This window comes from Ceratotherium simum, chromosome 29, assembly GCF_057802395.1.
Source record: "Ceratotherium simum simum isolate JZ-2026a chromosome 29, ASM5780239v1, whole genome shotgun sequence".
NCBI classification, from domain to species: domain Eukaryota; kingdom Metazoa; phylum Chordata; class Mammalia; order Perissodactyla; family Rhinocerotidae; genus Ceratotherium; species Ceratotherium simum.
This window is the reverse complement of record NC_141928.1, coordinates 26,157,662-26,183,942: the sequence shown is the minus strand read 5'-3', so window position 1 is coordinate 26,183,942 and position 26,281 is coordinate 26,157,662. Positions and strand designations below refer to the sequence as shown.

The window sequence follows — 26,281 nt, the reverse complement described above, 5'->3', positions numbered from 1 at the left end:
GCATGGCTATGGTATGTACTCTGTATGCACCTATATCTTAGACTTTTAGAACATGGTGGAAAACAGGCTTCCAAAAATCAGACTATGTTTAAATCAATAGTGAAAAACCTCCTTCATAAAGCAGACGACTCACCAAATTTAGGAGGTATCTGGATGGCAGGATCCAGAGCATCCACTGAAGACTTAATAAATTTGGCATAGACTATGACTGCAATAAGAGGAAAGCCCACACAATCCAGAAAGTATAAAATAAGAGACTCTTGTACATTGCACCTACAAAACTCTCCTATATCTTGCCAGTCTTAGACGACAGCTTTAGAGAGAACCAACACAATAGAGATGGGCCTTAAATTACCATGGTATTCAAGTATAAAGACCTAATTTAATGATTTGTGGAAAGCCATATGATTCCATTTTGATATAATATATACACATGTCAATTTTTTGTCAAACAAAAGAAAAATCAAGATTTGGCATGCATATATTTCTCACAATCTACATTTCCTTTGAATTAAAAATGCGATTTAAAATGCACTTCACTAAGAGCAGCTCTCAAAACTCAATCATAAACCCCCAAACCCAGATTCTCCACAGAATCATGGATGGCAGAACAGTCAACTCTCCACGTGAAACTATCAGTTTCTAATACCACACAAAATTATAAGAGGCTAAATACATTTTTTAGCTTAAAAGTGAAATAATAAAGAAGTATCAAAGTAATAACTTCCAAAATAATGTTGATTATTTAAATGCAAACATATGACTGTTTTATTGAAAATTACCTCAAATATTAAAATCTAAAAGTAAAAAAAAACATTTTCAAAGACAAGAAAGATCATAACTAACCCATTACCTGCAATGGGCACTGGCAGCAGCTGTACGATCCACAGGTTCAACCAGATCTGGACTCCAACGATGGCCCAAACAAGAGACACAAAGTAGATATCACTTGTTTTCTTCTTTCTAAGAAACGTTCCGATTTCAGGCCTTTGTCTGCCGAGGGTGGGTGAAGGGGAGGGAGGTGAAGAAGATGAGGACAGTGTTGGAGGGGGTTCTCCTCTGTCCATGGTTTCTGAAGAGGGAAAGAAAAAAGGCACCCACCATATTAGTTCACATGGGTAAACAGGAATATAGAGCGATTGGCCGGGCTATTCTAAGCCTTCGAAATGTCCTCGGATAGTACGATTACACTGGGCTAAAAAAGAAAAAAGATCTAGATGTATGTTTGCACATGCACTGAAATATGTGTGGAGAATTACAATGCTGACAGTATTTAAATCTAGGGAAATGAACTCTGGTGGGGGGTACGGTTGGGTACGGGATTTTTTACTTTTTACTTTACATGCTTTACACTGTTCAAGTTTTTTATGTCATATATCATTTATTTTTACACATATTTATCATTTAAACAAAAAACTAAAAAATACATGACAAAATAGCTGAGAATTATAATTAGTACATGAAAATTACTCAAACCATATAAAGCAACAAATATTAACATTTTGTAGAATTCCTATTTTAAAAGTTCCTCCTCTTTCAATATAACTTTATATTAGATATGTCTATACATATTTCTGACACAATATGGCTTTTCAGTACCATTTTACCTAAAATGGAGCCAACTGCTCTTACAAGAACCCAGAGCTTTGAAACACGTCTTTCTCTTAGAATGAGATGTGAAACAATGACAGATTGCTGAGGGTGAGGAATTTTCAAATGAAGGAAATCAGACTGAATTATTTCACATAAGGCACTGTTTTCTAAAAATGCGACTATTGTTACATTTTACTATAGGGTTATATTATTCTATTTCCTAGTTTTACCAAAATATACTATATATATCAGAAATCATATAACTCCTAAAGCAATATTACTCAGTATATACTATGATGATAGAAATGAGTAAGATCCTAAAACTTGCATTTTGCCTTCCACAAAAAAATGTTAATGACAAAGTATACCATATTTCAGAAAGTCTAGAGAAAAGAAACAAAAACACCCACAATCCCAACTCCCTATTGGCCTCAGAGTCTTCACATAGTTTTACACGGTTGTTATCACGTTCCACTTACCCTTTTCCAACTTTCTCCCTTCAGTTGAGTGTCAGCTCCAGGAGAGCTAAGACCTCATCTGTCTTGTTCTCCCTGTACTGAATTCCTAGCACAGAAAATAGTACTTGACATATAGTAGATGCTCACTAAATATATGCTCAAAGAATGACAACTGTTATTTCATAACTTTCATAAGTGACTACATAGTAGCCCTATGAGTGTTATATCATCATTTCCTTAGTGTTTCTTCTAATGTTAAATGTTTAACTGTGAGGAAATTTTTACTACTGCTATAACTAGCACCAAGTCAGCCTACCTCACCAGAACTAACATCCTATCCTGAGGTTTGAGGCCAAAGCCCAAGCTAGTTATAATATGCTTCTGTTTGACTTTGCTCCCTGAGTATCTTTCTAATTTGGAAACTTCATCCTGGTGGATGTGGCAGGCATTCAGAAGAAAAGCAAGTGCATAATCAAAACATCATGCCCTCTTCATACTGGAAGCATGATTCACTGTGCAAGAAAAGTAAGTTTTCCCACAGCCCCAAATGCCTTTTTCTTAGCTGATCCCTTCCTTCAAGACTTTTCTAAAGTTAGTTCTTCAAGAAGAGCTCACCAAAAATATTCCTAACTCCAAAACCTCTGGCACCAACAGGCCTCTCGGCACAGACAGAGACAGCCGTTTATATTCCTGAACTCTGTATGAGTGCAGTGTGACTTTACAGCTGGTGTAAATTGACCAGCTGGATCTCGCAGGAGCACTGAATCCAAAATAGCCAGAGGGCTTTGTTTTAGGGGAAAGAGTCAATATGGGCATGCAAAGCAAACTCTGAGAAGAAAAGCAAGAAATGCCAGAGAAATGGATGACTGGAAGATGAAAAATAAAAGCCAAAAGAAAGAGTTGGAGAAAGGGAACAACAACAGAAAAAGCAACATGAAGAGTCAGAGCAAAATTGAACACTGGAGGAGAACTGACAGTTGTAGAAGAAATGGAAAATAAGAAAAGGATTAAATGGGGGAAAAGAGGGACAGAGGTAAATTGGGCACTGAGAAAAGGAAAATCATACGAAAGGAAAATGAGAAAGAGTAATAAAAGAAAAATAAGCATTTAAAATAAAAGGAAAAGGTAGAAGGATCAGGATAAGAAACCTAATAAGGTAAATAGTTAAAGGTATGAAAAAAGTGATACAGGAGAACAAAGATGAAAGGGAAAAAGGTATAAAAACAGGGATCAGAGAGAAAAATGAAGAGCCAGTAAGAAGCATTTTGTGGTGCTAGTATCTTTCTTAATTTTATATTCAATGCATATTTCATTTTCCAGAATGATTCTGAAGGCATTCCTTCATAAAGTCACAGTCACCTGCAGGCTGGGTCGAGGGCTGGTCTTCAGTGCTCGAGTCATACCCTGTGATAGAGATGGCCAAGGTCGCCAGAGTAGAAGCTGCCATGGAGATAACCTGCCCTGGTAACTCTGCCCCTGGAAAACAAACATGCATTTTTAAAACTTTGTAAAGCAAATGAACAAAGTAGGAAATAACTTACAAATTGAAACATAGTCCTATGTTTTCAACAGCAATAAAACAAAATGGTTATTACTGACCCACTGGACCAGTGGTTCTTTGCCAAGGGAGAATGCTTAAGAATCAACAGGAAAGCCTGCTAAAAACGCAGGTTCCTGGACTCTCTGTGTCTCTCTCTCATTTGGGAACTTCATGCTGATGCATGTGGCAGATAGAGGATATAAAAACGTGGAGTACCACACATATTTTTTAACTTCAAAGATTGATTCTAATGCACATCTCTGCTGGAAAACACTGCCACACCAAGTCGGTAAGTTTCCTGAATGCAGACTGTCTTACCCTCCTTTGTATTACTAGCTCCTAGTACAATACAGGACAGCCCATACTTAGTGCTCTCCATAATAACATTCCACGAATGAATATGCAAATGTACGAGTATTATGCAAAACCACACAGATCTATAAAGTACATAATTCAGCACAGGCAAAATCCACCACTTGAAAATCTAAGAGACTATCATTACCTTGCTGCATGTTATAAAGTCCCATGTTAAGTTCCTAATAGGCAGCACAACAATAGGTAGTAATCATTTGCATTAGACTCAAGTAAAACATTTACTAGACAATGGGGTCTGTCTGTAATGGTCAGTCTTCGATCTGCTATGGCAGACGACACAAACTAGCTCACATAATACCAGATTCTAGCATACTTTCCTGCACCCCAGAGACTGGAAAGCTAAGACTGTATTTCTTGGACTCCCTTGCAGCTAAGGTCCCACATGTGATGCAGTTTCTGCCAAGCAGGCACACCTGTGCAAGACTTGGAAGACTGAAGTGACTTACTGTAATTTGGAAGCCACATAGCTCTCAGGTCAAACACAGTCATACAGGAGGCGTACAGTTTTTCTGCAGGAACTCAGCAGAAGTTCCAGAGGTTCTGCTGTCCAATCTCTAACTTTGTGGCAGGTAGCAACAGCTGTGGCACTTCTGCTCAAACAGCCCTTTAGTGTCACTGAGCACATCTCCTGGTTGCACTGCTTCTGCCTGTGTTGGATCCAAGCTTAACCGTCCGGTCTTTCAAAAAATCTATATGCAAAAATTCTACAGGCTAACCAATACGTCTTTCTATTTAGACTAGCTAGCATGGACTCCATTGTCCATAACTAAGAATACTGACCATTCCGAGTCACCAAATCATACACTCACACTCATACAGCAGGGATCTTAACTTTTGGTAGGCCAATACTCAATGTGACAACATAGAATTCTGCCATGCCAATGAAAAGAGCCATGACCCTTCAGAAAGGCAACGAATTTCAGCTCCAAATGAACTCCACCTACCCAACAAATCCACAGCTGGCCATCTCCCAGAGATAAGCAGGGCCAGGGCCTGAGATGGCCCCTGGGTAGATTCAGCTGCCAGGATCAAGAGCACTCATCTTGCTCAACCATACCTTATCCCCGCTCTAAGAAATGCCTCTGTGACCTGAAAGAGGTTTACTTTTAGGCAATCTGACAGAAATTCAAACTCATGGTCTGGGAAGAAAGCAAGATATCTGGATTGGGACCTATTCTCCTGACCTAAGTAATGAAGGTGTTTCTTAGATGACAATAAGAGAAAAGGCTGAGAGAGAAAAACAATGTCTTTCATATCATACATGTTCTTATTTCTCACTGTATTAGATGCTGGGGATGAAGATACAGACCCTGCCCCCATGGAGTCTGGTGGAAGAGACAGATATGAATCAAATAACCACACAAATATGAATGTATACAAACTACACTGATTGCTACAGCTATAAGAAATCTGACTTAGTCTGGAGAATCAGGAAAGGCTTGTCTTTTAAGAAGTGAAAATGAAGCTGATATACAAAGGATGAGAAGGAATTAATCAAAGGAGTGTAAAGAATAATATTTTAGGCAGAAGAAAGTGCGTAGGAAGGCTGTAAGTGAAAAACCTGGCATGTTCAAGATGGTGAAAGAAGGTCACATGTCTGGAACACAGACAGCTGGTATCAAACAAACAAGGCGGAAGATGGCAAGCCAGATGATGCAAGTCACAGAAGACCACAGTGAGGACTTCATTCTTTATCCTAAAAGGAGTAGGAAAGCACTGAAGAGTTTTAAACAGGATAATAATCATGGATTTTTTACCGAAATTTTATTAACTGTAGCTTCACATGCAGTTTTAAGAAATAATACAGAGAGATCCTGTGTATCCTTTAGCCAGTTTCCCCCAATGTAACATTTTGCAAACTGTAGTCCAATATCACAATCGGGATATCAGCACAGATACAAGGTACGGAACAGTTTAGTTTCATCACTGCAAGGATCTCTCATGTTGCCCTTTCATAACCAAACCCACCTCCCCACTCTATAAATAAGTGATCAGTTTTGAGATATAGAAAGATCATTCTTGGGCCAGCCTCATGGCTTAGCAGTTAAGTGCACGCGCTCCGCTGCTGGCGGCCCGGGTTCGGATCCCAGGCGCGCACTGACGCACCGCTTCTCTGGCCATGCTGAGGCCATGTCCCACATGCAGCAACTAGAAGGATGTGCAACTATGACATACAACTATCTACTGGGGCTTTGGGCAAAAAAAAAAAGGAGGAGGATTGGCAATAGATGTTAGCTCAAGGCCGGTCTTCCTCAGCAAAAAGAGGAGGATTGGCATGGATGTTAGCTCAGGGCTGAGCTCCCTCACAAAAAAAACAACAAAAAAAAGATCATTCTTGCTGTTTGGTCAAGAACAGATTGGAGGGTACCAACAGTGGGAATGGGGAGATAAGTTATTGCAATACTACAGGCAAGATATGATGACAGTGCGGTCTGCAGCTGTTAAGAGGGGAGATGTGGGAAAAGCGGCTCCAGGTCTACTTGAAGAGACCTGGAGCAGTCAAAGTGCACCAGACTTGGTGATGAACCATTAAAGGGAATGAAAGAGATGAAGGTGTCAAAGATGACCCCCAAGTTTCCAGATGATGGTTAGATAGATAACCATGTAGGGGAAATGGATGAAGATTTTGGACATATTAAAGTTCTTTTTAGACCCCCAGATACAAGTTTTAAAAACAAACTGATTATAACAGAAACTAGACAGGACTCAGCTTCTTGTGCACCCAAGAGAGATTTCTTAGGCTCCACTCAAGAGCAAAGGTTGGGAACACCTAACAACCAATAGCCTGGGACAGCAGACTGAAAAAACAAAAAGAAAAAAGAAAAAAAACACTTCCAGTCAAAATCCAAAATAACAAAGTATTCTCTCTTAAATAAGATTAAGGTCTAATCAAGGATTCTGAATTACTAAACCCACCTCTTCACAAGTAATTTAATGAAGTGTTGACTCATCTTTGAGAGACTCCAGTCAGTCAGTCTCTGGGTGGTTTTTAAGTAGCTCCAAAATAACAAGATCATTTTATAGCTCCCCAAATATGGACTTTCAGTTTGGCTGCATTTTGACATATTTCCAAACTCTCACTAAGCATTCATTCACCAAACAGGTGACTAGGCTATGTGCTGAGACACGAAACTAGACCTAGTCTGAAGCTCAGTCTAACAGTTAAACTATCAGATACGATTCAGTATGTTAAGAGGTAACGTAAAGGTAAGTGCAGAATATCTGCAAATATTCTGTTGTTTTGTGTGTCTGTGTGACGAAGATCAGCCCTGAGTGAACATTCGATGCCAATCGTCCTCTTTTTTGCCGAGGAAAATTGGTCCTGAGCTAACATCCGTGCCCATCTTCCTTACTTTATATGGGACGCCACCACAGCATGGCGTGACAAGCAGTGCATCGGGGCGCGCCTGGGATCCGAACCCACGAACCCCGGGCCACCGAAGCGGAGCGCACGCACTTAACCGCCTGCGCCACCGGGCCGGCCCCTGGAAATATTCTGGAGGATAGAAACCTAACCCATGCTTGGGAGGTCAGGGAATGGTTTCCCAAAAGGGCTATCTGACAAGAATGGTAAAAGATGCCATCCTTTAAATCCATTTAAACATGTTAGCCAGATAAATAAGACAGAATAATCTCCCTATCTTGGGGAGGAAAGGAGAGGCTGGTGTCTTAGAGCACAGGGGTAGAAAAGTTTTCCAGGGAGACAAAAAGCGACACAAAGGCAAGAAAAATCAGAGTGTGATGTTCAAAAAACTCTAAGAAGTCCAAGGCGGCCGGAACACAGGGTACAATGAGAAGAGCAGAGAGATATGAGGACGCAGAGAGAGAACGGGACCAGAGGCACAGAGACAGTACAATCCAGAGGCTGGGAGCACAGGTGAGGAAACAAGACTGCTCAGGTTCAAATCCCAGGTCTAGTCCTTACTAGTTGGATGACCCTGAGCAAGTTACTTAAGATCTAGGTGTCTCAGTCTCATCATGTATAAAACAGGGCTTACATAAATTCCTATCTCATATGAGAATTAAGTGAAACCATACATATAAAATGGCTAGAACAATGCCTGGTAGGTAGGACTCAATAAATGTTAGCTATTATTATCATCATAAACTACAAGCAGAAGCCACTGGCACTCCTATAGGATGTCTGTACCTCTCATCCCCTTTCTACTTTATATTATAGCCATTTCCCTAAGTTTCCTCCCCTTTAGTAGATATTTTTAGATCTCCCCACAGAACTACACAAAACATCTTACGTGCAGTAGCACTGAAAGACTTGAGGAAAATTAAGACCAATAAATAAAACCTTCACAACTATGCCTTAAAAGTTATAAAAACTCTTTCTCCAACTTGCTGATGTCACTAAAATATACAATAAATATTCAATAAACCTTAGCTAGATCAATGAAAACTATGCAATATCATCCTAGTTAATACAAAAATGATTCAGCAAATTTTCAGAGTGCCTGAAACTTCACAGAGGAATGAAAGGAATAGCACGGAGAGAAAATCAACCAAGAGTATTTTGAAAATCATGGATATAAGATTTGGCAACTGCTCTTACTTATCCAACAGACATGCACTTTAGTGACTTCTGTCTTAGTGATATCCTTCCACACTTCAAAAACTCCAAGGGTTCGGGCAGGGCAATGATAAACTAGACAGAAGAATGCCAGGACCGAGAATCCAGGCAAAGTCATGGTCCTGGAAAAAAAGGCCTGGCTAAAAATAGGCACGTAGACAAGGGAACATAATCTTGGGATCCAAGAACTATAAACAAAAAAAAAGGAAAGAGCATCCAAGGTTTCAAGTGTCACTCTGCCCCGGGACAGGGCCAGCATTAAGTGGAGGCCCAAACAGTACAAGGGACCTACACAAGTCCAAACAAGTAGACCACTGACATGAGCAGCCTAGCACCAGGGCACAGAAACTCACAGCCTGGCTCATAAGAAACAGATCATATGTTCATATAATATCTGCTAATATGGCTAAAGCAACAATGGGCAGAATAACTCTTTTAATAATCAAGGCAAAATATATTTTGAAACCAGTCTAAATAAGGAGATGCTTGATCTACTTTGTCATCTTTCACAGGGACAGTGGCAGGTGCCAGAAATATACCCAAAGATGCTTACTGGAAGGGGGCCCTGCATATCAAGTAAAACCTCCCCACCAAAGTTCCCTTTGAAGAAGGTTTCTGTTTCCATTACTCATGTGGAAAATACATCTCCTTCTCAGTGACTTCTAGTATCACTTCACTGTATTACTGGTCAGTAACAAGGGCTTGGATGTGGACCAGGAGGAGTTTCTCTAAGCCTGTTTAACTGACAATGTCAGAACTGGGGAGTGGGAGACGAGCAGTAAGAAATTTAGTTTTTTCCTTTTCTTTTTCCAATTTGGGCTTAACCGGACCAAACCTGTTCATTCATATTACATGCTATCCCAAAAAGATTAACACAACAAAGCCTTTCCTGTAAAGATACCTCTGGTTGTTTATAAACAATTACCAATGTTAGGAGGAAAAGACCCAGTTGTACTTGCCCGTACTTCTAGGCTGGGTGTCCAGGCTATTAAAGATACATCTGACGCTTGTTTGCCTAGATTTTGAAGAAGCACTTCTCATACTCAGAGTAAATGGCTTTCTGAGCCTAAGATTCTTCATTTGTAAAATAAGTATAATACCAATCTCACTGGATTACTAAGAAAACTAAACGAGACAGCATGTTTAAAGAGCCTAATAAGGCCTCGCCCATATTGCTATTGCTAACAATAATGCTAGTGTTGCTCTTTTCTCACAGGCCAAGGGAACACACCAAAGCTGGATTCCAGGATCTAGTAAGTGAGACTTCTGAGATCCAGGAGGCAGAGACACTGGGTCCTGCAGTTGTGGTGGGCCAAGAGGGCAACATGGAAGACTGAAGGAGCTGACAACTACAACTGAGTGCGAGAGGGATCAGCAGTTGGTACCTTTTCAGGATGACTAATGCTTGATCAAAGAGCCTGGTAAAGGGAAAGAACACTGGGCTTAGGGTCAAGGACCTAGATTTATATCTTAGCTCCATCAGTCACCTGTGGGACTGCGGGCAAGTCTTAAATTAACCTCTGGAAGTAAATGTCTTCATCTGCAAAATGGAGATGTTGATTTTACAAGGTTTTAGGGGTCGTTTTATTTGTGGATTAAAAAATATAGTACATTTAGTACAACCCAAAATTTCACAGTTATAAACTATTAAAACGTCAAAAAAATATATATATACACTACATTTAAAAGCATGGTAGGGCCGGCCCCATGGCTTAGCAGTTAAGGGCACGCGCTCCGCTACTGGCGGCCCGGCTTCGGATCCCGGGCATGCACCAACGCACCGGTTCTCCGGCCATGCTGAGGCAGCGTCCCACATACAGCAACTAGAAGGATGTGCAACTATGACATACAACTATCTACTGGGGCTTTGGGGAAAAAAAGGAGGAGGATTGGCAATAGATGTTAGCTCAGAGCCGGTCTTCCTCAACAAAAAAAAGAGGAGGATTAGCATGGATGTTAGCTCAGGGCTGATCTTCATACATACATACATGAATGAATGAATAAATAAATAAATAAATAAAAGCATGGTAGACACAACATTTTTTCCCTACATTACCTTGGGGTTCCAAGAAATACCAAGAGCAAGCTCCCAAGGTCTACAAGAGAAAACCACTGAGGAAGTCCCCTGGGTTCAGCAGGAACCACTGAAACTAACTCAGCAGTGAGCCACAAGAAGCTTTCTGTGTGTAAGAACTAAACAAATCCATGCTTTGAATTCTGATGAAATTCAAAAGATTAATTCTGTGAATCCAGTGAAGCACAGATCATAAAAGCTTCTACAGCAGCAAAAGATTCAAAGCACAGAAGACACAGAGAAAGATGCCTACACAGGTGACTAGGAGACAAGAGCAAGTCCTATAATGGGACAGTGGAAATGACAAGGAAAGAATAAACGCACACACTGCCACGGCAGCACATTGAAGCCTCCCTGTACCTAACTAATATTACAGTGACATCTACAGGAGGGAAATGACTATAATAAAAGGGAAAAGTTGTCCCAATATGGAAGAGAGAGTTTGAGTTCCAATGCCTAAAAGAAACAAGGTTCCCGGGCAAGAGGAAAAAAATACTTAGAAAAAACGTTTACAAGATTTACTTTATGATGAGGATTATCTAGATTAGAAGTCCATAAAAGGATTCTAGATCAAGAATAATCTATTCTGAAGCAGGCTAGAATGAGAGTGAACAGACCAATGAAAATCAACATGTCCAAATCTGGTCTCAACATTTGTTCTGTGTCCCTGAGTTCCTTCCTTACAATAGTCAGGAATACAAATACCAGCAATCTGGTTTGCATGCCAACACACCACTATCCTGGGTTTATGGCTGATTATAATAATCAGACATGATCTTTTTTTTCCTCGAGCTCAAAATTTGGTCTTAGAATTCTTGTCCACACAGCTCTCTAGGCTGCCATCACCAGCTGACTAGAATTTACACCGGAGAGAAAACCCACCTGAATTGCCTGGTTTAGACCTACATTATTTATATACTTGCAATAAAGTATTTACTTAGCCCTGGACAAAAGCAGTCAAAAGGAGAAAACTGTCCTGGAGTGAGAGGTGAGGGATAAACAGAGCTGTCTGAATCATTACTATTAGGAGAAAAAAAGGAGATAAAGCTAACCAGAGGAACAAGTGGAAACCACCAATTTCTATATTAATTGCCAAACAGGAAATTTACTTATCACTGGTCTGATGTATAACCACAGAGTCTAACAGATTGTGACCAGGAAGGAAGGCTCAGCAAAGAAAACTTAGAAAGATAGCAAAATATAGAGCAAAATCTTTCCTATTTTCCATTCAGAGATAAGTAATTAACGTTTCTTCATTTCAAGTAGGTATTTTAAAATTCTAAGCAAATATTTATGAATACAAGATATGTTACAGTTGTCAGACATTTAACAAATAAGATAAAAAACAAAGAGCAACTTAATTAAAAAAAAAAAAACTTCTATGAGGTAGAAGTTGTACTTGTACTTCTACAAGCACACCAGAGTGCCACAAATAGTCTTGTGATTAGCATAACATGAAGATGAGAAAAATAATGTTGTAGAAGTATATTCATTAACATAAAAAGGTGCTCATGACATAATTAAGTTTAAAATATGGGTTACAAAAGAGAATATTCACTATGATTCAGTCTTCCTGTGTTTTAAATAGTGTGAATCCACAGAAACGAAACCATTAGTTAATATTTTGGTATAATCTGTTGGCAGTGGGATTTTGAACGATTTTTTTTATTTATTTTTTTCTTTTTGTTCCTCTGTCTTCTCTAACTTAACTGTAACAAAGTGATATCTGAGAAATTAATTTTTTTCTAGTAAAAATCCACTGCAATCAGTAATTTGCTTTTTAGTTAACATATAACCATCAGAAAGAAACAGGGAACAAATGCCAGTCACTGTAGAAACTGTGTGCTGTTCAGATTTACCTCTCCAGCCCCACCCAGATGCTTCCACATGGCTGGATAAGTAGAAGCCCAATCTGAGGACCTGAGAACCATTACTATGTCTCACCACCTCCCCCGCCCAACCCCTCACAACTCATTAGAAACTTGTATCTTTAGCAAACTGTTTCTGGATAAAGGCCACTTGCAACCAGCATACTTCAAAAATAATCTTTAAAAGAACATGGTGTATTCAACATTGTACTAGAAGTTACAAGCAGAGCAATCAGACAAGAAAAAGAAATAAAAGGCATCCAAATTGGAAAGGAAGAAGTAAAACTATCTCTATTCGCAGATGACATGATCTTATATATACAAAATCCTAAAGAATCCACAAAAATTATTAAAGCTAACAAATAAATTCAGCAAAGCTGCAGAATATAAGATCAACAGGGGTAAACATTCATGACCTTGGATTTGGCAGTAGTTTGTTAGGATACCAAAAACACAAGCAACAAAAAATTGGAAAATGCACAAATATGTGAAAATCAAAAAAAAACACTTCTGACAAACCAATGCATCAAAGAAAAAATCAAAAGAGAAATAAAACAGTATCTTGACCAAAGGAAAATGGAAACACAACATATCAAAATTTAGAGGATGCAAAAGCAGTTTATAAGAGCCCCAAGAAGGCAGTTTATAGCGATAAACACCTACATTAGGAAAAAAGAAAGATCTAAATAAATAACCTAACTTTACAGTTGGTTGCTTAATGGGTACAGGGTTTCCTTTTGGGGTGATAAAAATGTCTTGAACTAGAGGAAGTACTGGTTGCACAACACTGTGAATGTATTAAATGCCACTTTAAAATGGATAATGGTAAATTTTATGTTACAGTCATGCATCACTTAACGATGGGGATATGTTCTGAGAAATGCATTGTTAGGGTATTTCGTCACAGTGCGAACATCATAGAGTGTACTTACACAAACCTAGATGGCATAGCCTACTATACACCTAGGCTACGTGGTACTAATCTTATGAGATCACCGTCATATATGTGGTCCATTGTTGACGAAAACATCATTATGTGGTGCATGACTGTATATGAATTATACTTCAATAAAAAAAATCCAAAAATGAGGAGGTGAGACATGGTCTAATAACCTAAAATATTTTAAACGAATTTATTTTCTGTTGAGAAAACACCACAGGTTTTTAAACAGATTTAAAACCATTTCATCATAGCATGTTTTTTTAATAAAGCTACCCTCCCAAATACTCAAGAGTAATACTAATAGAATGTTCTATTACTTACCAGCAGACTCTTTTCCATTCTGTTTTTCATAGAGGGTGCCCACAGACATCAGGAAAACAATAACCAGGAATACTGGAATTCTCCATGAGCCAGCTAGGGATGCTGCAAATTATTAAGAGTTAACATTTTTAGTGAAATAAAAACTCAGCACTTGTCTTTAAAAGACTCAGCTTAGTAGACGGACAGAACAATCTGGCGTATATATTAATAACAAAATTGTTTTATAGGGAAAAATGTATTAAAAAAAAAAAGGCCATCAGACACATGAAACCTTAATTCAGGGCTTCTCTTAGTAGGCCCAGCCCTTCTCTCAGAAGTCCCTTGTCTAAAGGATTGGGCACATGCCAGACTGTCTTTAACGGGCTTGTATCACCCGAGGAATCAAGTTCATTCTAAAGCACATCCAGGGTTTAAGACCATCTGGAACTCAAACTCCCCACTTAACCCCGGAATTACCTGCACTAGGCATAGATCCTCAAGTCATGGAGCTGACCTGATTTCCCAAAACTACCACTGGGTGTGAACTCTATCTCTTAAGAAAGGATGAAATGGCCCAAAAGAGCACTGCAAAAAACTTCAATGTATCTTCCTTAATGTACAGTGCAAAAATGCTAACAAGGGGCCAGGGATCAGGTCCCTACTTACAGCTATTTGCATTTCCCTGAGTTGGTCTAGAGCCTCATGGACATACCTGTCTGCCTCCCTCTGCCTTCCCCAAATGCAAAATGAGTCACATCAGACATTAGGGGCTCTCGTTGATAAACTCCTCTAGCATTACCAGTCAGCAGAGCTAGAGAGTGTTGCTTTGTTCAACATAGACTCTAAGCAGAGAGACATTTTCAATCAACTCTGTTATTTTATTTTTAACAAAAAGTAGCTCTAAAAACTACTTTAAATGGGCTATGTACTGCTCTAGTTACTGAATTTTGTTTTTTAGCTAGAACTTAATGTTTCCATAGACTTAAGACTTAGAGACAAAACAGTCCCTGAAAAAACACCCTACAGCATCCTAGCAGCCACTCAGCTAACAGTGCAGAGTCTGAAATAATAGGGACTCATTTACTTAGCAGCTCTGACACTGATCGTCCTTGTACTGAACGGAGATTTCTCCCTCTGAAGCTACTCCTTGCTCTGACATCTCTCCCTCACGGTTACAGAGATCCGTTTAAACCACTCTTTCACGGGACCATCCTTCAAATACTTGAAAGAGGCTTCCATATTTTATATCCTCCTCACCTCCCCCTCCTCCCCGCCCCCCCCCCACCCCCCCCGCGGCCCCAGCCCCTTCTCTCATCCAGAGTAAACATCTCTGGTTCCTTTCACTGTTTCTCAAACACGATTTTGAGCACCTCGTATCATCCTTGACTGCTTATCTATCTCCTTCAGTTTGACACTCAGAAATGGGCACGACAGTCCAAGTGGGCACTACTTTTTAAGCTATATTTATTTTTGAAGGACCTTTTTGAAAATGAACATTCAATATAATTAAAAGATAGACATTTTAAAGCACAACATTTTCACTAAAAATTAATAAAAGATTAAAGCAGAACATTTGCTAAAGGTTATTTTAAAGAATTTTAAACGCAACATATCACACTACCAAAAATTCACTTTGATTCACATGGTCAGCCTCGCCTGACCTTACGCTAGACTGTGTTAGAAAAAAGGACCCACCTAAATGAAAAAGCAATATAATCCAGACAGGAATCGAAACTGCTCTCAAGTAGCGTTCAGTGTTCGCATTCCACTTGAATGAAACGGCCAACACATAGCCAACTACCAACGTCCAGATCTTAAATAAATGAAACATAGACACAGTTGTCAAATATATACACATGAAAATAAACATACAATTATACAGAATTTGCAAGCGTCTAGTAGCATTAGAGCTGTGGGTACAACACAGATAAGATGAAGCCCGGAGGGGCTAGAAGGAGTGTGTGAAGATCTTCCTCCTCCGTTTAGATAAATCAAGTTTTGAAATACAGGCCTTTAAAATGCCATGTAGTGGGCCGCCCCGTGGCTTAGTGGTTAAGTGCGCGCGCTCCACTACTGGCGGCCCAGGGTTCGGATCCCGGGCGCGCACCCACGCACCGCTTCTCCAGCCATGCTGATGCCACGTCCCACATACAGCAACTAGAAGGATGTGCAGCTATGACATACAACTATCTACTGGGGCTTTGGGGGTCGGGGGGGAAGGAGGAGGATTAGCAATAGATGTTAGCTCAGAGCCGATCTTCCTCAGCAAAAAAAAAAAAAAGAGGAGGATTAGCATGGATGTTAGCTCAGGGCTGATCTTCCTCAAAAAAAATAAAATAAAATCCCATGTAGTGATATTATTCAAATATTGTTAACAAAAACTACATAAATATAGTTTTAATTTATGTTAAAGTTCAAAAACTATTGTATGCATAAAGGTATTTAAGATAAAATATTCAATTTCTAAGCCATGGACTTAAGACCTTAATCTTGTGGAATTCTTAAAGTTTTCTCTATAGATTAATGTTTAGAAAAGAAAAGGCAAGCCTTCTGAAAAGAATCACTTTAAAAGATTCATTGGAGCCTATGAAATATGCCTGCTACTGTGAAAAGAAATTTTTAAAAACTAGAAAGAAGGCAGCCAGCTGAAGCGTGACACTGCTAAAATAATCTGGGCAACAGAGGGTTAGAACCTCGTCCAGAGTTACAGGCACAGTTGAAGAAGCGTAGCTGAAAAAAATATTACTAAAGGAAGAAACAGCAAGACCTGAGAACAGAAGAACCAGCCAGAGTCCCTTCCTCAGTTTTCCTGACACTAAAACTAAATGACTCTAGTACTTACAAAGCATCAGTGTGGCCTAATCGGAAACTCTCTAATAACCTCGTATTTTAATATTTTAACATTCACACAAGATGGAAGGAATACATAATCCAGAACAAATGTGAGCACCAAGAACTTACCAAAATAACCTGAACCTTGAGGGGAAAAAAAAAGGCGAATTAAAACAAAAAAAAACCTTTGATTCAGAGAATGAAGAAAAAAGAACTGATATGATTACTACAAAAGACAGTAAAAAACTACCTCCTACTTTATTTTGGTCCTATCAATAAAAATAGTCTTCAGGTCTTAAAAATGTTTATAGCTTCTGACCTGACAATTCAGCTTTGGAACCTCACTAAATAATGATAAATTCTGAAAAAGGTTTAAATATAAAGAAGCTCATCAGAGTGTAATTTAGAAGAGTGAAAAGTTGATAACCTATAAGTTCAACAACTGTGAAGTGGTTAACTACGGATGATTCACTCAATAAAATGTTATGCAACCATTACAATAGGTTGTTTTAAAACAAAGACTAAATAATTAAAAATACCTCTGAGATATTATTAAAGAAAAAGCAAAATACAAAAAATTCATAAGACATGATTATATCTATTGCACAGTGGGGGGAAAAGGAAGTGTACTAAGAAGTTAGTGGGTGTATTTGGGTGGTAAGATTTTGTTTTTCCTTCTGCAGTTTTTCTGTATTTTCAAAACTGCCTTTAATGAGCACTAATTCTTTTACAATGAAAAGGATATTAAAATATTCTTCTTCAACCAACTCTATTAGATGAAATATTCAAGAGATCTTAAGCCCCAGATATATGAGCACATGGGAAGTGAGACTACAGCTGCATCAAAAGGGTTCAAGCTTGCAGGAGCACACAAATTTAACCCTGGGAATTCAGAGAATTTGAGATATGACTGTAGAGCTCAGAACAAAATCTGAGTATAATAACAGTACATTTATATAACACTTACTGTAGGCCAGGCCCTGTTCTAAGACTTTATATATGTGAACTCATTTAATCCTCATAACCCCAGGAAATAAGTACTATTATCATCCCCACTTTACAGATGAAAGAAACTGATACTTCAGAGAAGTGACTTGCCCAATGTCATACAGCTAAAAAGTAACATAGCTAGGATGAGAACCCAGGAACCTGGCTCCAGAGTCTGCTTTCTTAACCATAAAGAGAAAGAAGGGTGGTGCTAGAAAAATAAAGAGGAAAAGCTGCTCCAATATTCACAAGGGAAAATATTCACAGTTCATTTGGGAAACAACAAATTGTTGAAATAAAAATAATCCTCAGTAAATAGATGGTCTTCAGTGGACTACAGAGGTAATTAGTCCCACCCTATTAAACATTAAGTCAGTAATTTAAATGAAAGACTAGAAGGCATATTAATCGAACTCACAGATTACACAAAATTGGTAACAGTCAATAAAAATTGAGATGACTATAATGATTCAAAAAGATATCCTGAAGCTAGAACAATGGGCTAATTCAAATAAGATTACATTTAACAGAGAGAAATGCAAAGTTCTACTTTTAGGTTCAAAACTTAACTGTACAAGTACAGAATGGGAAGAGGACAGCTAAGCTACTCTTCAGTTTGAGTCAGGGGTATAACCGGTGTGAGTGCCTATTAATAAAAGTACAACACCCATAGCAGGGAAAGTGATTGTTTCACTGAATTTGTATCAAACCATATCAGCAATAAAATTCAGACTGGGAAAGGAAATGGAAATCACCACATACAATATACAGATATGGCTGGAAAAAACCAACTGTTTAGCTTAGAAAAGAGAAGGAAATATCAAGATTTGATAGCTATCATCAAATAGCTGGGAAAATGTCATCTGGGAGAGGCATTAGACAATTTTATGCAGTTCTGAGGGCAGAAGTAATAGGTGGGAATTAGGAAGCTACACATTTCAGCTCAATATGAGGATAAGTTTTTCTAACAAACTATAGTAGTATAAAAATTGAATAAGCTTACCACTACTAAAAGTGTTTGAGCAAAAGCTGACCATAGTCAGGGATGACAAAGTAGGAGAGTCTGCCCTCAGTGAGAAGCTGAACTACAGGATCACAAAAGGTATATACTTTCAGATTTTAAGCCTATGATATTTTTAAACCAATCTCCAGGAAGTGGTTCTTATCTGTACTCATAAGGAATTAGTATCACTTGCAGGGAGAGAAAAAATAAGAGACTGCATACTTCAGATTTTTTAAGGGAAACTCATGGTCTAAAGAAAGTCCTGTTTTCACCAAGTAAACCAGCAACTCACAAATAACCTCAGCTCACTTTAAAATAACCGCTCATTAAATATTTTCTTCAATTCCACTTCTAGGAATTTGGTTTACAGAAGCACCACACACTATGCAGATAGATATAAAAATGTCCACTGTGGCAGTTTAAAATATTAAAAAATTGATAACCTAAATTGATAACCTAAATGTCATTTTATAGGGGACTGTTTAATAACAGTATCTCCCAAAATGGAATAATTATTCAGACTATCAAAGGCATTATGAATATCTATGTTCAATGACACAGTATAAATTTATGCATGTGTAAATTTATAACAGTGAAAATACACTCACCAAAACCTTAAAAAAATATTATCTCTAGATGGTTGGATTTCAGGGGATAACTTGCTTCTTTATGCTTTCCTTCAAGTACTGAATTTTCTCCTAAGAGTAGTATTATCTATATAAACAGTAAATTTTTTTTTCCCCCCCCAAAGCCCCAGTAGATAGTGGTATGTCATAGCTGCACATCCTTCTAGTTGCTGTATGTGGGACGCGGCCTCAGCATGGCCGGAGAAGCGGTGCGTCGGTGCATGCCCGGGATCCGAACCCAGGCCACCAGCAGCGGAGCACGCGCACTTAACCGCTAAGCCACAGGGCCGGCCCTAAATGTTTTTAACTTTAAAAAAAAAAACCTCTTGGCTTATGGATTTTTTTCTTCATTTGAAGTGTTTCCTCAGAAAAGATTCACAGGATATTATTAGTTCAAAAAGTATGGCCATTTATAAAAACACTTTAGAGTGTCTATTAAAACCATTATGATTATACAATTACCAATGTCTAAAAATGTTTCTCAGATTATCCTAATACAAATTCAGAGCTAAAATAATCTGGTAGGAACGCTTTCTAAAAGGCATCTAAAAAAAGTTTTTATACTACAATACTATTAAAAAAAAGAAGTATTTCCCTAAGTGCTAACAAGGAAAGATGTTCACAATACGGTGATAGATGAAAGCATGATGTAGAGTTTATATGTTATCCCATTTTTGTTTTAAAAAATAAAACCTATACTTCATATGTTCACATAGGCATAGAAATAAATTTAGAAGGGTATTCATCAGTTAACAATAGAGACATCTACACAGGGGGAATGGTGGCAGAGAAGAGACAACGATTCACTTTTACCACATAAACTTCTATTCTGCTTAAATTGTTTTTTATATAACAAGCATGTTTTACTTGCGTCAAGTTTTTAAATTGCTAAATATTCTTTAAAATAACTTGCTGAAAATAAGGATCTGTACATTCAAATTTCATGGATTTTGTATGGATTCCTAGAAGTGTGCCTTTAAGAGAGTTTTTTATTTCTTTCTCTCTGTCTCTCCCTCTCTCCCGGAAAGATACGTTTAGCCTCTGAGCAAATCTTCAAGTATGAATTTTTTCCCAGGCATAAACCAATGAGACACAGTTTATACATAAGGCATACTTTCCCAAATTGATGTTCTTCAAAACAATGTGTCCTTTTCAAAATATTCAATACTCATTTTAAAGCACTAATGTGTGCGAGATACTATATAAGACCCTACATAAAAGGTGGCAATATTTACTTAGCACTACAAGTAAAGCAAACTAATAATCATATTTTCTTTTCATTTGACTTATTAACCACATATATGTTTCTGATTAAACAAAATATTAAATGCATAAAGCTTAAGTAGACTTTGCCTTTTAGACTATGTCTTTATTTCAATTTATTGTCATCTGGGCATTAACTGGAGAAACAACTTGGCTTTCTTCTGTTGCATGTTTGTGCGAAATAGTTTCCTAAGTCAAAATGACAGACTCCTTCCCAAGTTACCGAGCCACAGCCCCCATCAGTGATGGCTTCAGGTACTTCATTCCCCTTTAAAACAGCATAACTCTAATTTGAAAACTGTTGTCTTTGTAGTGTGGTAACTTAGAGTCAAGAATCTTTTATAATCAAAGTCTGTGAGAAAAAATCTAAGCACTGGAAACTTTCCTCCTTACTGTTGCGAGGCAAGCAAAAACACACCTAGAAAAAGGTTCAGAAGTGGAATGGAGTAGGCCTGGCTGGCTAATGTACACTTCCTAAGAGCCTCTTGGGCAGTAGTGCCAAACTCAGGATCTGTAAAACTGAACATCAAGGGACCCTAGAAATCATCCAAGCCAACCCCACACTTCACACAACTGGGGTTGAACAGCCCAGAGAAGGTCCTTGGTCTGTCCAAGGTCACAAAGCAAGTTACTGACAGAGCTCAGCTTAGAATTTACAGACTTCTCACCTTTCAGCTACTATTCTTTCCACCTTACGCTTCTTTATAAAGTAAAATGGAAACAATGGGATCAGAGACCACGGAGAAAAAGCAAATCTACAACTACTGCAAAAATTGTAAACAGTCTTCAAATTTTCTAACAAGCCTGAACTAACAGAGACCAAAACACTCCCAGCAAAGAAAAATGGCGCGGGGTGGGGGGTGGGGGGCATTAGCTTTTCAGATTTGACAACTCTACACCACGGGAAGATGCCAAGGACCCTAAGGACTGAGCCACAGGTGAGCTTGGTGCAACAGATGATTTTTTTTAAGTGTTTAGAAATCACTTACTAAGTCAGTACAACATTCTAATATAGTTGAAACTGTGTAAAAAGAATTACTCAGACCATAAATGATTAGTTTCTCACTTGAAAGCAGGATGGGGTGTTAGGAGGAGATTAGATGCAAGGAAAAGACTAAGGAGACTGAAGTAACCCAAAAGTGGGGTGAAAAGGAACAGAACCGTAAGGATAAACCAGTATCAAAGGAAAATACGGGTACTGAAGTCACTAAAGGAAAACTGGACAGGACTTGGAAGTAACTGAACAGATACAAGGAGAAAAGAGAAGAAAACATGGCTAAGGTTTCTAGATGACTAGAATCCAGGGGTCTTTGGGGGAACTTGTGTGGTTGGTCCAATCCTGATATTCTTCTATTTTTTTTCCTAATAACTAAAATCAATTTATTCAAAAAAAAACTAAACTAAAAAATTTAAACAACGTACTGGGGTAAAACTTTTTAAAATCCTTATTGGTTTTCATAACAAAGGGACCTCAACTGCTGACTGGTCTCTTGAATACCATTTACTGATAGAACAAACAGATCAATCTCTAAATCGGTCTTCTCACCTATGAAATCCCTCCCTCCTACTTCACAGGATTGTTGTGAGAATGAAATCACACACATAACAGCACCTAATCTGGTGTTTGGCACACAATAGATGCTCAGAAGTTGGATCTTAAAGGTATGAATTGTCAGCTCTCCAAAATGTAGATTTGCTTCAACGTAACTTTTCCCCCTGCCTCTCCTATCTACACCTCTCTTCAGCAGTAGGCCCAAATCTACAAGTTGTCTAGAAAGCATCAAGACTTTTCCTATGTAGACTGTTTCCACTTGGGCTCACAAAACCAAACCTGCTGTGAACTAGGAGATAGGAAAGTTACAGCGTGGGCCCCCTGCCGGGTCACATGACCTGATTTCACTTCATGTCAGGCCTTAATCAGCACCTTTGGCTGAGAGCTGAGGACTCCCTGTCTCTGCTTCCCAGGTACACCTCACCCTATCTAACCACCCACCCCTAAGTGCTGCTTCAAAGACACAACTATAAGCTTTGTTTCTCTCCAACTCAGATCAACCTCCAGGCTCTACTCCTTCACTTTAGCCCCTCTACCACTCTCTACTCACTTCTAAGGAACTCATACTGTCTCTCTTATAATGGGCTTTTTACCCCTTCCTCTTCTCCCTTGCCTCCACCACTTTACCCAAACAGCTGAGTTTCAAGCCTTTTTTTTTGGGTGGGGGGGAGAGATCAGTCCTGAGCTAACATCCACACCAATCCTCCTCTCTTTGCCAAGGAAGACCGGCCCTGAGCTAACATCCATTGCCAATCCTCCTCCTTTTTTTTCCCCAAAGCCCCAGCAGATAGTTGTATGTCATAGCTGCACATCCTTCTAGCTGCTGTATGTGGGACGCGGCCTCAGCATGGCCGGAGAAGCTGTGCGTCGGTGTGCACACCGGATCCGAACCCCGGCGGCCAGTAGCAGAGCGCGCGCACCCAACCGCTAAGCCACGGGGCCGGCCCTCAAGCCTTTTTATAATCATTCATTGGCTTGACCTTCCTCTCTTCTTCTAATCAACTTTGGCCCTTCTTTTCTGTTCATCCACAACCCATACAAGGGTATCTAAGTATACAAAGATAAGAGTTTATCTTCAGTAAAAAGCTACTCAAGGCGGGGCCGGCCTGGTGGTGCAAGCGGTTAAGTGCACACACTCCACTGTAGCGGCCCGGGGTTGGCCGGTTTGGATCCCGGGTGCGCACTGACGCACCGCTTGTCAGGCCATGCTGTGGCGGCGGCCCATATAAAGTGGAGGAAGATAGGCACAGATGTTAGCCCAGGGCCAGTCTTCCTCAGCAAAAAAAGAGAAGGATTGGCAGATGTTAGCACAGGGCTGATCTTCCTCACAAAAAGAAAAAAAAAAGATACTCAAAGCTATCTATATACATCCAGCTGCCGGCACTTCTTCACAAGTATTCAATTCCTCATCTCTTTCTACTGAGAAAGACAGGAAGAAATGCCTCATTTTCCACTAATCATACCAATTTACCCATGTATTCAACTTCTTACTCTAGTATGAAAATACGCTATTCAGATATGTTAGGCTTTTCTTTACTAATTTGCTACAGTTTAGTGGATATGCTTCTTGGTCCGGCCTACACTAATTTACAGTAAATTGCAGCATCAACAGTCAAAAACATTAGCAGAATCTATAAATGTGTCTGACTTTGACAAGACTGAATTTCTTGAGGATAGGAATCAAGTCATAGCAGTCTTTACATTTTTTAACAGTATACAGTATTCTGCCTTCTACGTAAGAGGCATTCAATCAACTTAATTGAATTGAGAAACAAGGTAAGGGAGAAATAACACTGAACTGGGACTCCACAAATGTGAATGCAGATTTGTTCACAGTCTGAGTGAGTTTGGGACAATCACGTTCTCTGGCCCTCAGAAACCTCTCCTGAAGAGTGGCAAGCATCAGGCAGTAAAGTAAATTAATTATAGGATCACTTTCCCTTGTCACTCTAGCAAGCCCCAAGAGTGAGAGAAGGTGATTCCACATTCCTCCCTCTTACTACAATTGAAAGAGCCCAGGCCTCTCTGAGGCCAAGGCTTCCATCTGACCACTTAACAATGTACACACAGGCAGCATCCCACAATTATAGATGAGGTGCTGCCCAATAACTTACTGGCCCATAATTGGTGGGTAATGAACATTAATCTGTCTGTCATCTCCATGAGAATACGCTCACATATGATTATATGCATCTTCAAGACAGCCTGCATCATACTCCTTTTAAATCCCTCACAAAGCCCAGTACCTAACAACATAATCAACTTTTAACTTGAACTGAGAAGTGGTATTGATAGAACAAGAGAAGACAGGAGTTCTGTGATCAATCATCACTGTACCAATAACCTCAGGCAAGGCAAAACCCTGCTTGACAGATAAGGGGAATTATCTTGCAACTTGATGTCAAGATGCATTGAACATGGAGAAAAGTGAATAAAGTTATTTTTAAATGGTACTGTTTGTTGATGAATTAGCATTCTTATGCACTAAATATCCACTTGTTTTTAACAGTTCCCAGTTAAATATCTGTATAAGTAACTAGTCTACAATCTGGTCTGAGTTAGGAAATGTGTCACTAGATTACCTTTGAAATCCCTTCCAATTATAAAGCTCCTTGACTTTCCATGAATAAGCTCAGGGTGATCCAAGAATCACAAATCTACTTCACCCCAGTCTGCTGAAGTAATCCAGGCGGGAGGAGATGTACCGTCCAACATAAGCAGTTCCCAAGAAGTAAAGCATGACGAGGAACAGGCCCAGGTGGCTCAGCTCCGCCACAAAGTATACTGAAATCACCTGAACTGAGAGGCAGCCCCGGACTATTAAGAAAGCTTTGTTTTAGAACTTGAGAAACTTGAGTCAACTAGTCCCCTCTTTGTCCCTAACTAGCTGTAGTCTGGTAAGAAGTCACCTCTCCTATGTGTGGGATGGCAGGCTGGACTAGAATCCCTAAGGTCCCTTCCAACTCTGACATTCAGAAAAGTCCCCCGCGAGCAGAACTGAAGATGGCCGAGCACCCCGTCTCGCTGACTAGGAGTAAATTCAAGTCCACCTGCTGATACGGAACAGCGATTCTCATCAGGGGACACATCCCCCCAAGAGGGTCTATTAGGATGAGGGCGGGGGACAGGGAGGCTGTTTCAAACCACACCCGCTTTCTCTTTGGAATGAAGTGCGCCAAGTTCCTCAAGTGCATGAGAAGGAAGGTGGAGACTGACAATCACTGCCGCCCAGGTGTGGACCTTTGGTCGCCCTCGCGCAGCGAAGACGAGCTGCAGGACCGCACCCCAGCGAACTGGGGGCGTGGTGGAGGGTACTGCATGCCCGCCGGGGCCACGGAGGGACTCGGCGACGGCCCGGGCCGCCCCCCACTCACCCACAGGCTGCTGAAGTAGTCCAGCCCGCGGCAGATGAGCGCGCCGGCGTGGGCCAGCAGCACCTGCACGCCCAGGTAGCTCCCCAGGCTGTAGAGGCCGTAGAGCAGCGGGCCGCCGGCGCCGAGCAACAGCAGCAGGCGGCGGCGGCGCAGCGCCTGCTCGCCCAGGGCCTCGACGCCGTAGTCGGCGAAGCAGAGCGGCAGCAGCAGCGCGGCCAGCACGATGGGCGTGTGCGCGCGGTGCAGGCGCTGCAGCCAGTGGCGACCCAGGCGCGTGAGCGAGCTCTTGAAGGGGTGCAGGAAGGTGCCGCACAGCACGGCCCACAGCAGCGGCCGCAGGAAGGCCTCCAGGATGAAGTAGACGAGCACGGCGGCGCCGCAGCACAGGCACACGAACAGCACGGCCCCGGTGTTGTAGAAGGCCTGCTTGATGGGCTTGTCGAAGCGCAGCGCCAGCGCCGCCGTCCGCGGGGTCTCCCCGCAGCCGCCGCCCGGCCCGACCGTGCTTGGGACCTGCGGCGCCCGGGCCGGGGAGCCCCGCGGACTGGGCGCCTCAGCGGAGGCGGAACTCCCACCGCCGTCGTCGGCCATGGTGCTTCTGCCGCCGCCGCCGCCGCCGCCGAGAGGCGGTACGGGAAAGCTGGGCAGGAGCCGCCGGCGAGAGGCAGGGCGGGCGTCGCGTGGCGTTGTGGGAGTTGTAGTTCCTAGCTGGCCACCGACCTCTTGCTGGACCTTTGGGGAACTACCACTCCCAGAAAGTATAGGTGGAGAGCCTTCGCCCCCGGGCTCCCTTAGCCCATTGGTCCCTGCAGGATCCAGGTAACGGGTTTCTGGTCTCAACAACTTACAAGAGGCAAAGGGAAAAAAAAAAAAAAAAAAAAAACTCTCTTCGCCGCACTGGTTAATGTCAACTT

The 26,281-nt window shown here is 40.5% G+C and overlaps 1 protein-coding gene across 2 annotated transcripts in view; it reads right to left on the bottom strand.

Annotated features, from left to right (window-relative positions):
• The window catches only part of TMEM245 (transmembrane protein 245), a 93,391-nt gene extending 67,405 nt beyond the window's left edge, over positions 1–25,986 (bottom strand). For both annotated transcript variants that reach the window (XR_015548957.1, XM_014782055.2), the window contains exons 1-5: positions 25,368–25,986; positions 15,426–15,543; positions 13,752–13,853; positions 3,411–3,527; positions 854–1,072 (exon numbers count right to left, since the gene is read on the bottom strand). Coding sequence is in view for 1 of the 2 variants with exons in the window: in XM_014782055.2 (XP_014637541.1) it covers positions 854–1,072; positions 3,411–3,527; positions 13,752–13,853; positions 15,426–15,543; positions 25,368–25,958 (1,147 nt within the window). In the remaining variant the exon portion in view is untranslated. The remainder of the gene's footprint in view (positions 1–853; positions 1,073–3,410; positions 3,528–13,751; positions 13,854–15,425; positions 15,544–25,367) is intronic.
• Between the last annotated feature and the right edge of the window lie 295 nt (positions 25,987–26,281).